General features: G+C 40.3%; 2 protein-coding genes across 8 annotated transcripts in view; one reads left to right on the top strand and one right to left on the bottom strand.

Moving 5' to 3' along the window:
- The window catches only part of ESF1 (ESF1 nucleolar pre-rRNA processing protein homolog), a 62,302-nt gene extending 56,244 nt beyond the window's left edge, over positions 1-6,058 (bottom strand). The window contains exons 1-2 of one of the 3 annotated variants that reach the window (XM_030821991.1): positions 5,936-6,058; positions 3,588-4,266 (exon numbers count right to left, since the gene is read on the bottom strand). In XM_030821991.1, coding sequence (XP_030677851.1) covers positions 3,588-4,224 — 637 coding nt within the window. In that variant the 5' untranslated portion in view covers positions 4,225-4,266; positions 5,936-6,058. Of the gene's footprint in view, positions 1-3,587; positions 4,267-5,413; positions 5,497-5,719; positions 5,799-5,935 lie in introns of those variants that run through there. The other 2 variants (XM_030821993.1, XM_030821992.1) reach the window with 2 other exon arrangements.
- Positions 6,059-6,118: 60 nt separating this feature from the next.
- The window catches only part of NDUFAF5 (NADH:ubiquinone oxidoreductase complex assembly factor 5), a 33,947-nt gene continuing 27,298 nt past the window's right edge, over positions 6,119-12,767 (top strand). For 3 of the 5 annotated variants that reach the window (XR_001116526.1, XM_030821995.1, XM_003252062.3), the window contains exons 1-3: positions 6,127-6,377; positions 8,401-8,441; positions 9,681-9,744. Coding sequence is in view for 2 of the 5 variants with exons in the window: in XM_030821995.1 (XP_030677855.1) it covers positions 6,156-6,377; positions 8,401-8,441; positions 9,681-9,744 (327 nt within the window). In the remaining 3 variants the exon portion in view is untranslated. Of the gene's footprint in view, positions 6,378-8,400; positions 8,442-9,680; positions 9,745-12,767 lie in introns of those variants that run through there. The other 2 variants (XR_004032225.1, XM_030821996.1) reach the window with 2 other exon arrangements.

The raw sequence follows: 12,767 nt of genomic DNA on the forward strand, positions 1-12,767 counted from the left end.
GGTCCCAGTGACTCGGAAGGCTGAGGTGGAAGAATCACCTGAGCCCAGGAAGTTGAGGCTGCAGTGAGCTGTGATTGCACCACTGCACTCCAGCCTGGGCAGCAGAGCAAGACCTTGTCTCCAAAAATAAAAAAAATAAAATAAAAAACCCCAAAAAGTATCTGCTTAGAGCCCACAATGTACACAACCTTGTGTAAGATAATGTGGGGTTACACAAATATAAATGTCTCTATTCCTAGACAACATTGCTCTAGCAGTGACTGTAAACATTACTACTTATCCAGCTACTTCAAAAAAAAAAAAAACCTGCTTTACCATTTTCCCCCAATTATAAACATAATGAATGATCATTACAAAGCAAATGAATGACCATTACAAACCAAAAAAAGTTAGGAAAATATGGTTAATAAATAAAACAAAGGTGACTAGTATAGTAATAAATAAAACAAAGGTGACTAGTAGTAATTTTTCATTCAAAGATAACTGGTTATTTTAGTATACAACCATATCCCTAAATTTGTTTTCTCTAATTTAAACACTAATTTTTCTTAAATAACTGGTCATATCATTATTTTGTAACCTATTTTTAAAACTTCATAGATCATAGATGTTTGCATATATTTAATTAATCTCTTAATGATTTACCATTTTATTTTAATTTCTATTTCTATTTTTATTTTTTGAGACAGGGTCTTGCTCCGTTGCCCAGGCTGGAGTGCAGTGGCACAATCTTGGCTCACTGCAACCTCTACCTCCTGGGTTCACGTGATTCTCGTGCCTCAGCCTCCCAAGTAGCTGCGATTACAGTAGTGCACCACTATGCCCAGCTATTTTTGTATTTTTGGTAAAGACCGGGTTTTGCCATGTTGGCTAGGCTGGTCTCAAACTCCTGACCTCAAGCAATCCACCCGCCTCGGATTGCTTATAATCCACTCCCAAAGTGCTGGGATTATAAAGGTGAGCCACTGTGCCCAGCCAGTTACCACTTTATTTTAAAAATAATGCTGCAATGCACATTCTTTGCACACATCCAATTATTTATGTAAAATAGATTTTGATGAGTGCAAGTGCTGGGCATGAACATTTTATAATGACAAATATCACACTGCAAGTCCTCACATCACCTTTACTTCACAGCACTTAAAAAGTCCCTTGCACACAGTAATTGCTGTAATAACTGATGAACGGATAATGAACAGAAGATTATATATGGAGCCACATAATCCTTATTTATGAATAATGCCTTTCCTAGACTATGGAACCAACAAAATTACTGCAAATAACGTAGGGTGGTAGAAGGAGTCAGAAGACTTGAGTTGCAGTTCCAGGTCTGCATGTCCTTACATAAGTCACTTTAATCTTGTTCGCTGATACAGTCTTATTGCTCAAGGTAACTAAGAAAATTAAATGAGAAAAGATATGTAAAAAGAGTCTGTAAAATCAATCTAAAGGATTATACAGCTATGTTATATTAATTCAGTGCCCCAAATGAAGTGGATGCTAGACTAACTTACCTCACTAATTCAGCATCAAATCAACTTTGCTGCTGGTCCCATTCCAATCTTATTCTTCAATTTTAGTAACCGGATACCTATCCTTTCTTCCCACACCTCAAGAGGTCTGCTTCCTGGTTCCACTACAAATGTAAAATGGGATACCACCACTGACTCCCTAGTCCCTGCTATCCAGAATTCACTCCACTGCCTGATACTTTCTAACTTCCCAGTGTGATCTCTGCCTATCAAGACCTCTTGGCCTATCAAGACCTCCCGGCCTATCAAGACCTCTCGGCCTATCAAGACCCCTCCTTGGATCCTGTAATCACAGGTCTGGCTCATTTGAACTACCACTGGTTTTCAGTTACATCTTCAACTATCAGCAACATCAGCACTCAAATTGCTTGCTGCTGGAGGTGACACAAAATTTTAATAAGTTTAGTAAACACGTAACACAAATTAGAGCCAGCTGTCTCTCACCTGGTTCCAAACAATCATTTCTAGCTGCTATTCATTTTGGCCCTTCAAGACCTTATTATCTAATCAAATGGGACTACTGACCTCTTCTGAACATGCCCAATCACATCTTTGCTCAAAAAGTTCTTTCCACGTAGAACACTCCGGTCCTCAAACTTAAATTTTTCCACACCCCAAAGTAGTGCATCCCCTGTGAATTTTTCTGATTACCACATCTTCAGTGACTTCTTCCTCCAGATTTCCATGGCTTTCTGCTAAACATCTTTTATGGCACTTACTATTATTCTATTTTGTATTATGGTTCTGACTTCTACTTTAGATCTACATTGTCCAATATGGTAGCCAGTAGTCACATGTGGTAACTGAGCACTTGAAATGCGTTTTGCCTAACTTGACATTAATATGAAAATAGTATTAGTATGAAATGAGTAGAAAATGGAATGTAAAATATACATTGACTTTTATATTGATTACATATTGAAATAATTTTGATATATTGGGTTACATAAAATATATTATTTAAAATAATTTTACCTGTTTCATCTTTTTAATGTGGTTACTAGAAAATCCAAAATTACGTATTTCTACTGGACAATGTTGCTTTAGACAGGGGCCACTGCACAAAGTTTAGCAGGCTGTTATCTGCACAGGGGTATTTATAAAAGGACAAGAAGGGCTAAAATCAAGGCCATCCTACACTCACCAAGCCATGCACTCTGGAGGGGGCTGTGTCTGCTCAGGGGCAAAAAATCTGTTGCTTCAAAGGCACCATCTCTTCACCAAAGTGTGACCCCTGGGAGCTCTGTCTGTCCAGAGAGCATGGCTTTTTCTAATTTGCATAAAGGCATCATATAAGCTAGCGACAGCCCTGAGATGGGTGACGATGCCTCACTCATATTCTGTCTGCCACATACTAGTGGCAAAGCAGCTGAACAAATTAATGAATGAGTACTCAACTGTATTTACCCTCTTATTTTATTTTTGAGACAGAGTCCTACTTACCCTATTTTACTTTTGAGACAGAGTCTCGCTCTGTCAGCCAGTCTGGAGTGCAGTGGTGCTATCTCAGCTTATTGCAACCTCCGCCTCCCAGGTTCAAGCAATTCTCCTGCCTCAGCCTCCCAAATAGCTGGGACTACAGGTGTGCGCCACCATGCCTGGCTATTTTTTGCATTTTTAGTAGAGATGGGGTTTCACCATGTTGGCCAGGCTGGTCTTGAACTCCTGACCTCAAGTGGTCTGCCTGCCTTGGCCTGCCAAAGTGCTGGGATTACAGGCGTGAGCCATCGTGCCCGGCCTACTTACCCTCTTTAGACACATCTCTTCTTATCATGTGATGACATATAACACTTTATCTGGTTAGAGAATATAGTTCTCACTAGGGCTCACCACTAATCAAAATCACTGTTTAACTTCAAGATTCAAATTTTCATGTCTGTCTTCTAGCGCCACATCAAAAATTAATAACCACTGCATATTTCTTTTATAGCTTTGTATTTCCAGATAAGCATTTGACCATTCGATAATACTATGAAAATATTACTGTTTACATTTTTTAAAGATCAGTATAAAAATAATGTAACACCCAAGAATCTCTAATTTTTTCCAACCTACCTGATTGCATTTTTCTTCCTGTCTTAGAACACTTGATCCTGGGAGATTTCACAATTTCAGAGGTGCCTGAGTCTAATGTCCTTCGTTTTTCTTCAAGAGAAGAGTCTGTAGTATGTTGAACAATGTTTTTTTTCTCTTTCTTACTTTTTCTTGTAAATTCTTTGCTATCCTTCTTCGGACTTACGTTTGAATCTATCTTAAATTTACATGAGGTTTTCATTTTTTTAATTCCTACAGAATTATCTAAATCAGTTTTATTTTCAGAACCCTTGTGATTAGCCTTCTTGGTTTCTTTCTTTTTCTCAACTAGATTTTTTGAATCGATTTCTTTTTTAGTCTGGGTTATTTTCTTCTTTGTTTTCTTTTGACTCAATGCTTTACTATCTTCATCAGAGAGATCGGAATCAGAATCTGAAAGGTCGTAAAAACGTTTCAAATCCTCAGTAGTGCTATGGCTAATGGGGCGCCCTCTTTTATCCACGGCATAGTTCAACTTGAACTTCTTGTCATGAAACATGGCTCGAAATCTCTTGTCAATTTTGACTTTTCGATCCTTTTCTGGCATTTCCCAAAATCTCGGGTCCTTTGCAACCCGTCTAAACCGCTGGTCGCTCATTATTTCTTGTTTGGATGACATTTTTAATTCTTAATCTTACCAAATGCTTGAAGAAAACAAATACTGAAAAATAAATGTTTTAATGGTAATAATGGTTAGTACTATAATTAAATGTTTTAAAACACATTAATTCACAATATATTCTAAGGTATATGTACATAAAATAGAGGTAACAAGTCTAATTTCATCTCTCCAACTTATTCTGGGTCACATGCAAAAAAGCAGAAACATACCAAAATATCCGCTTTCCATTACAGATCATTTAGAGAAATAAACTTAAGGTAGACAAAGCAGAATCCCAGGGCTTTATGGAGGGGAACAAATGTTTATTCGTCCATTGTTCTCACTTAGAATTTCTATTTGTATACCAGTATGTGTTACTAATTGAAAGCAAACGTAGTTAAGATTCCCTAGGCCAAGTGCGGTGGCTCACCAGCACTTTCGGAGGCCAAGGCGGGCGGATCACTTGAGCCCAGGAGTTCAGGACCAGCCTGGGTAACATGGTGAAACCCCACAAGAAATACAAAAATGAGCCCGGCATGGTGGCGCGCGCCTGTAGTCCCAGCTACTCTGGAGGCTGAGGCAAGAGGATCACTTTCCCGGGAGGTCTTGGCTAGAGTGAGCCTAACGGCACTACAGCACACCAGCTGGGGCAACAGAGTGAGACCCTGTCTACCAAAAAAAAGTAAGTAAGAAAGATTCCCCAGCCTCCGTTGGCCTCATTTGTTTCTTCACATTCTGGTCTCATTTTCCTTACTTCTTATCTCCGGCTATTGCCAACAAACAGCCTTTAGTTCTGTAAGACTAGCATCCTAACTAAACAGACCAAACTCAACTCAGGTTTAGCTAACAAAGTTTCTTCTTTAAATCCGATCATCCTTCAAAAGTAATAAGTTTAAAAATAAATAAAAAGTAAATTTGAGTCTCCAGGTAAAGTCTCACACCAGTTAATAAATATCACTTCTTTCTATAATATCTTATTCTACAAGTTAAGGCCCAAATGAGCTCATCCCCCCAAAACATACTAGAACATATACATATGTGTGTATAAATTAATACTGTTCCCTTGTGAAAAGCCTCTAATGGTTTAGCATCTCTGGATGGGAATTTTGCAGAGAGCCAAAAGTCGTTGATTATTAAGCGCAAAAAAAAAATGATTAAAAGGGCAGTATTTCTTATTTATAAATCAAGTCCTTTTAATTATACTAACCAGGAAAAAATGAAAGCTATCGCTGGTGCATTTACGCATTTTTCGATGTATTACAGCACTTAACTCTCCGAGCAATCTTACGAGGTAGGTACCACCTCAACCAGGAGAAGTAATGCATGTATTGCAAATGTTTAGAACGAAAGCACTCGTTATATGTCAGATAATCCGAGAGAAGGGAAGGCGACCGGACCTCACTTCCGACACGCGCCCGCATCCCCGCAGCCCACTCTCCCCTTCTGGCCGCTCTCTAATTCGGAAAACACAGGGCTGGCCCCTGAACTAGGGTCTCCTTGCCACCTCCCGTACCGCAGGGGGGCAGCTAACAGACTGATTCGAGAAGCGACTCTGAAAAGGATCGATGAAGTCTGAAGAATGAGGCCGAAAAAGGCTCAGGAGGAAGGCGCAAAACCCCTCGCAGATGCGAAAGAGATCCTGTTAGAGACTAGTTCTTTGCCGCGCCACACACACACGACCTTGAGCCCTTGAACTCGAGCTCTTCAACTCCAGCCCATACCCACTCACCGTCCGGAGTCCTTCCCAAGCCTCACGTGGGGCTCACACCCACAATCCTGCGCGTGACGCTCCGCCGTAATGGCAAGCGAACTAGGCCAAACTACTTGCACGTTCCCTTTGCGAAGATCTTTGTCACAAAAGCCGCGCTGGCCCATGCGCACAAAAAGTCACAAAAGCCGCGCTGGCGCATGCGCACAAAAAGCGCCGGCAACTGGGGTCGCAGCTGGAGATGCAGCGGCCGGCAGGGCTCTGGCGCTTATGTCCGCGACCTTGGGCGGCGAGGGTCCCAGCGGAGAATCTTGGCCGTAGGGAAGTCACCTCTGGTGTCTCTCCCCGCGGCAGCACCTCGCCCAGAACCCTGAATATCTTCGACCGGGATTTGAAAAGGAAACAGAAGAACTGGGCGGCCCGGCAGCCCGAGCCGACGAAGTTTGACTACCTGAAGGAGGAGGTGGGCCCGCGGGGCGGCTGGGCGGGCGACGCGGAGGCTTGTTTTCCTCTCCGCTAGTTCCAGCCAGGCCCCGAGCTCACCCCACCTCGCCGTCTGACCTTGATCAGCAGCCCTGCCTCTCTCGGCCTCTACTGTAATCACGCAAGGCCTAGCCTCACATATTTGTAACACGCTTTCATTCATTCATGCATTCATTTCGGCAACGTCCTTGAGGCCGAAAGGACCTTATAGAGGCCTCCAGTGAAGCTCCAGAGAGGCAGAGATTGGGAGAGAAGGTCAGGAGGGCCCAAATCATCAGGGCCTTGTAGGATAGGGACTTGGGGTTTTCTTCTGTATCTGCACTGTCCAGCCAGTATGGTAACTGCCGGCCACACGTGGCTGTTGAACACTTGAAAGGTGACTAGTCCAATTGAGATGTGTTGTAAAATACACACGAGTATAGTGACTTAGTATGAAAAAAGGATGTAAAATAGCTCATTAAGAGCTTTTATATTGATTACATGTTGCAGTGATTATTTTTGATATATTGGGTCACATGAAATATATTAAATATAAATTTAAACTTTTCAATTAAAATTTATCTCGTTTTTACTTTTTTTCTTATGTGGCTACTAGAGAATTTGAAATTACATATGTGGCTCTCATGATTTTTGGTCAGCACTGCTCTAGGGGAATGTGAAGCTCTTGTTTTAATCAGTGGAGTGATCTGATTTATGTTTTAGGAAGATCAAATTAAGATTTCTGATTTGTCTTGGCTCGTTTGAGAAACCTTTCTCCCTGCCCAGGTGAGCCAGAAACTGAGAGTTTCTGCTTTCAGGACACGCATTCCCAAGTTAAGGCCTCAGTAAATTTTTATTCAGGAGTGGAACAAAATTGGAGTCAAGTATAATGCAACAAACAGTCATTGAACTCATCGCTTGAGCAGAGCTCTGTGCAAGTACAGGTCTGATCGGATGATTGACAGGGTGTCTGTTTCTCAGGAAGTATTAGAGAGGCTGGCAATGTGTATTATGGGACGTTTACTACCAATAAATTTTTTGTATCCCATTTGTAAGGCATGGTGCACGTACTACACCGCTGATGTCGTGTACTTAGAAGATGTGCGCTCATGGCCCTTTCCCTCCAAAGAAAGCACCTGGACTACAACTTGATTGAGGCCTCACCAATTTGTGGGACTAGAACAAATAATATAAAGTATATGAGAGTTCTTTTTATAATAGACATAGGGTGTTCATATTAGGAATGACGTACAAAGTGGACTCCTGGGAAAAAACATCTACGCTCCCTTCTCCCTTGCCCTTCTCTCAAAAAGCAAGTACGTCTGTGTTTGGAACTTTTAAGTCCTAATAGCAACTCTGGGGTGTTTATGAGGGAATGAGTGGAATGTGGGGAATACTAGATTCCCACATCTTTATTGCTACCAGATGAAGCTAGGCCAGCAAAAGGTAGTGCTTACCTTATGACTCTTAAATTGGGATGGGATTGGGGCAGGGGAGGTGCACTTTTCCTCAGATTTGGCTTTTTCTAACTTGCGAATGTCAGTCAGAAAAGTTGTTTATTTATGAGTTCCACAAAATAAATTTGTTAGTCATCAAATAATAGAGTTTTTCTTAAGTGACAACTTACATACTCATCTACAATAAACCTCAACTAATTTTTCACTTTATATACCTCATGCTAATATCCATGGACAATAATGTGCCCGTTGTGTTCCCTTTGCTTTTCATCCTTGTGATCTTATGTCACATGGAATGTAAAGGCCACACATATATGTGTGTGTGTGTGTGTGCATATATACATGTACATTTTTAAGAACATTTAGTCTTGATTTCATGAAATTCACTTCTGAAATAATTTGCCTCAATTTTGTTTCCTGGTGATTTGAGAAGAAAGTTCCTGTGGTGAAATTGAAAAGGGGATAAAGGGAAGTACTTATTTTAAAACATAAGTAATCTGTGGATTGTTGAATACTGGAAAAAGAGTGTTACTTCTCCCTTAACCTACGCCTCGTGTAATCCTTCAGGTTGGAAGTCGGATCGCAGACCGTGTATATGACATACCCAGGTAAGTGGTGGTGATCATAATACGATACCATCAACTTTTGAGTGGAAATTCAGGAGATTAAATGCTGAGAATTTGCTATCTGAAATGGCAGAACCTGGAAGAATTTACTCGGACTGGTGATTTAAATCACTCTAAGTCTCCTTTTTCTTGTCTGGAGAGCAAATGTTTTCTTCATTGTTGCCTGAAAAAAGAAAAGAATGTGTGGAAGCACAACTCCTATCTATCTCCAAGCCTGAATCCACTTGTTTTGGCCAAAAGCAAGTAGTAGAAAGATTGCTCCAAAAATGGAGATACTTAACAACATGCGAATTTTTAACATCCAAAGCCTCTGTACCTAACTGTGCCATATTGCCTGTGTTCATCATCATGATATAGGGCATTAGGTAAATAAGGTTATCTACCACCAGGGATTCTCCAGCTATCTACTATAATTTTGACAAAGCATTTTAAAAACAAATTGCAAAGTGGCTCTTTTTGTTCCTGTTTTTCAGGAAGAACGTTCTTAGTAGATAAAATTTTAAGTTTTCTTGTTATAGGTTTGTTTTTTTTTTTAAACCTATGGCCTACAATTAGATGTCTGTGCCAATGTAGCATAACATAGCATATTTAGAGGAGACAGCATGGCGTGGAGGATAATAGTTCCAGCTCAGGATTCAGACTGACTGAATTCAAGTGTTGACTGCCCCTTATTAGTTGAGGTACTTGGTTTGACTTACTTAGCTTCAGACACTTAGCACAGTACTTTGAACCTGGTACATTTTCAGTAAAAGTTTTACTGTTATTAAGTTCTTATTTTTTAGTTTAACATTAATACTTAATGGTATTTCACATGATGATTTCTAAGTATTCCACTGCTTCAACAAGTCTGAGAAATAGGGATAATTATTGATAAGTATGTCAGTTATTTTCAAGTTAATTTACATTAGCTTCTTTGCATTCTTTATCTGGATGTATTATTGAGTTAAAATATCCTCATTAAATCTCTTCTTCGAGTCCACATCATGGAGCCACCTAGTGGAAAGCTGGCTCATCACGAGGTCCTGTGAATAGCTAGCAGACAGACTTGCCTTGTACTGTAGGCTCTGGTATATAGAGTTTGTAAGGTGAGGCCGAAAAGGCAGATGATGTAACCTTCTGGAAGTTGTGTTTACTGAAATGATTTTACTTAAGAAAAAATAATTCTTAATTTATAGACTGTATTATGGACAGAGCATAACCTCTGTGTCTTTTTTTTTTTAGAAATTTCCCCCTTGCTTTGGATCTTGGTTGTGGAAGAGGTTACATTGCACAGTATTTGAATAAGGTATATTTATTCAATGACTTAATTTACTTTGAAAAGTAACATTGGCTAATTTTAAAGAAAGACTTTCCTAATCAGTTTAGCTTGCAACATACGTAGATTTTAATTATATCAGAATTGTTAATTTGTTTTTTTTTTTAAGTGGTAGAATCAATGGTGGTTTTCTCCCGTCTTTAGAATTTTTTTCTTAAAGGGTTTTTCTCTGAATCCATTATATATTATGTTTCTACCGATAATTTATTTGAATCTATAGAAGATATATTTCTCTTTGTTCCCACTTTGTTCACGTTTTTTATAATTACCATAAAAATCAGATTGGCATTCATACAGAAAATGTGACTAACTTTTAGCTAGAAAAATATTAATTTTATCAGTTGACTAGAAATCTTTCTGTATCATTAAATATAAGTAGCTTTATTAATGCTTATAACATTGTATTTTGCACTTTATAATTCAGACCATAAAGACGTTAATTTATTCTTTTAGCTCCTATGTATACAATATTTTGCTGGACACAAAGATGAAAGTGGAATTTCTTTTTTTTTCTGAGATGGAGTCTCACTCTGTTGCCCAGGCTGGAATACAGTGGCATGATCTTGGCTCACTGCAACCTCTGCCTCCCAGGTTCAAACGATTCTCCTGCTGCAGCCTCCCAAGTAGCTGAGATTACAGGGGTGCACCACTACGCCCGGCTAATTTTTGTATTTTTGGTAGAGATGGGGTTTCACCATGTTGGCAGGGCCAGTCTTGAACTCCTGCCCTCAGGTGATCCACCTGCCTTGGCCTCCCAAAGTGCTGAGATGACAGGCGTGAGCTACTGCGCCCGGCCATAAAGTGGAATTTCTTTTTTTTCTTTTTTTTTTTTTTTTGAGACAGTCTCGCTGTGTTGTTCAGGCTGGAGTGCAGTGGCACAATCTCGGCTCACTGCAAGCTCTGCCTCTCAGTTTCACGCCATTCTCCTGCCTCAGCCTCCCGAGTAGCTGGGACTACAGGTGCCCACCACCATGCCCAGCTAATTTTTTGTATTTTTTTTTAGTAGAGACGGGGTTTCACCATGTTAGCCAGGATAGTCTCCATCTCCTGACCTTGTGATATGCCTGCCTCCCAAAGTGCTGAGATTACAGGCGTGAGCCACCGTGTCCAGCCTCATAAAGTGGAATTTCTACATAAAATCTGCTTAGATAAAAACATAGACTTCTTCTAGGGTGAGGAAGGGAGTGGTGAGGCTCCTAAAACACTATTATTGGCAATAGTAAATGCCATAGAAATGGTGCAGTCATTAAAGTGCAACAGGAATTAAGGGAAAGGAAAAAATCAGTAGGAGTTCATGCAGTCAAGGCTTCTCAAGGGGCACAGAATCTGACCTGGGATTTGAAAGAATTTGAGTTGGTGGTTCCTAGCATTGGAAATCAGGGCATGGCAGGAGGAAAGGCACAGAGGTAGAATGCTGTAGGGTGTGATATAGTGATGTTTAAGGAAGATTAATCTGGGGATGGCATTCGAGAAAGATTGAAGAAGAGAAAGGATAGAGGAACACATTAGAAGGCTGTGTTAAAGGCATTGCAGGCATGAGAAATAAAGGCCTGCCACCCATGCAGAGCCAGCACATATAAATGATGGGATGTATGAGAGAGACCTGGAAGCATCAACAGAACTTGATGACTGATCACATATGGTAGGCAGAGCAAATCTATTCTTTCAGTTACTCAGGCCAAAAAACATTTTTATTGATTCCTCTTATATCCTTCTCTCCCACATCTAATCCGTTAGCAGCTTTTATTTGCATTTCAAAATACAAGCAAACTCTTACCTCTTCTTGCCACCTTCCCCATCACCATGCTGTTCAGCTACCATCACCTCTTGCCTAGATTATTGCAGTAGCCTCCTATTGGTCTCCCTGCTTCTACCTTTGTCCCTGACAGTCTGTTGTCATGGCAAAGTAATCCTCGTAAAACACAAATCAAATCATTGTCAGTCCTCTGCTCAGAACTGTTAGTTTGTCATCTAATTTAGTAGTAATCCAGAGCCCTAATCTATAAGACCCTCAGGATTCTGGTTTTTTATCATGTCTCTGATCCCATCTTCTTCCTTTCACTCCCAACTTTTCTGCAACCCTGGCCTCCTTGCAGTCTCTCAGACAGGCCAGAGCATTGCTCTGTGCTCTTCCCCAAGATATCTGTGTGTCTTACTTGCTCACCTGTCAGATCTTTACTCAGCTGACCTCATCAAAGATTCCTCCTGTGACTGCTTTAGAAAATAGTGCCCCTGCTCTCTGCTGACTAGTTGCTTTATTTGCTTCCATAGCACTTACGAGCTCCTGATGTATGTTTATTTGGTGTCTTTCTTCTCTTACTGGATTTGCTCATTTTTGATCACTACTAAATCCTAGTACTGAAATCACAATGAAGATGTATTAAATGACTATTGCAAGATAACTTTTAAAGTTATGCCTTTTGTGACTGGAAAATTCAGGGGATGTGACGTGGCAAGGAGCATGGGGTCATTCCTGTTTTAGATATGCTGAGTTTGAGATGGCAGTGGAATATGTTAGTATAAATAGCCGGCAGGTAGTTGGAAATGTGGAACTGGAATTGGGGTATTGAGGTTAAGAGCATTGACTTGAAGTCAGGGCTTCAAACTTCAGCTCTGACACTGTCTGTGTATACTTGGACCTTGGGCCAATCAATTGCTCCAGACCTCAGTTTCTATAAAATATGATCAATAATACCCATCTCAAAAGGTTGGTAAGAGGATTAAGTGAGGCAAAGTAAATCTGTCAAAGGAGGCTATAGTTCTTACTTGGAAGTCCCTTTCAGAAGTGACAACTGAAGCCATAGAAATAGGTAAACTCTCTGAGGCAAGCACATAGAAAAGAACCTTCTGCAATTGTACTTAGGGTTGGGAGAAAGAGGAAGAACCAATAAAGATGCCAGGAATAGTAAGATGGAAAGTGTCTTAGTAAGGTATCTTTTGATTGTTGAAAGCAAAAATGCACTGAAGCCAGTTTAAACACAGAGACATTTGTT

This window comes from Nomascus leucogenys, chromosome 11, assembly GCF_006542625.1.
Source record: "Nomascus leucogenys isolate Asia chromosome 11, Asia_NLE_v1, whole genome shotgun sequence".
Classification (NCBI taxonomy): Eukaryota; Metazoa; Chordata; class Mammalia; order Primates; family Hylobatidae; genus Nomascus; species Nomascus leucogenys.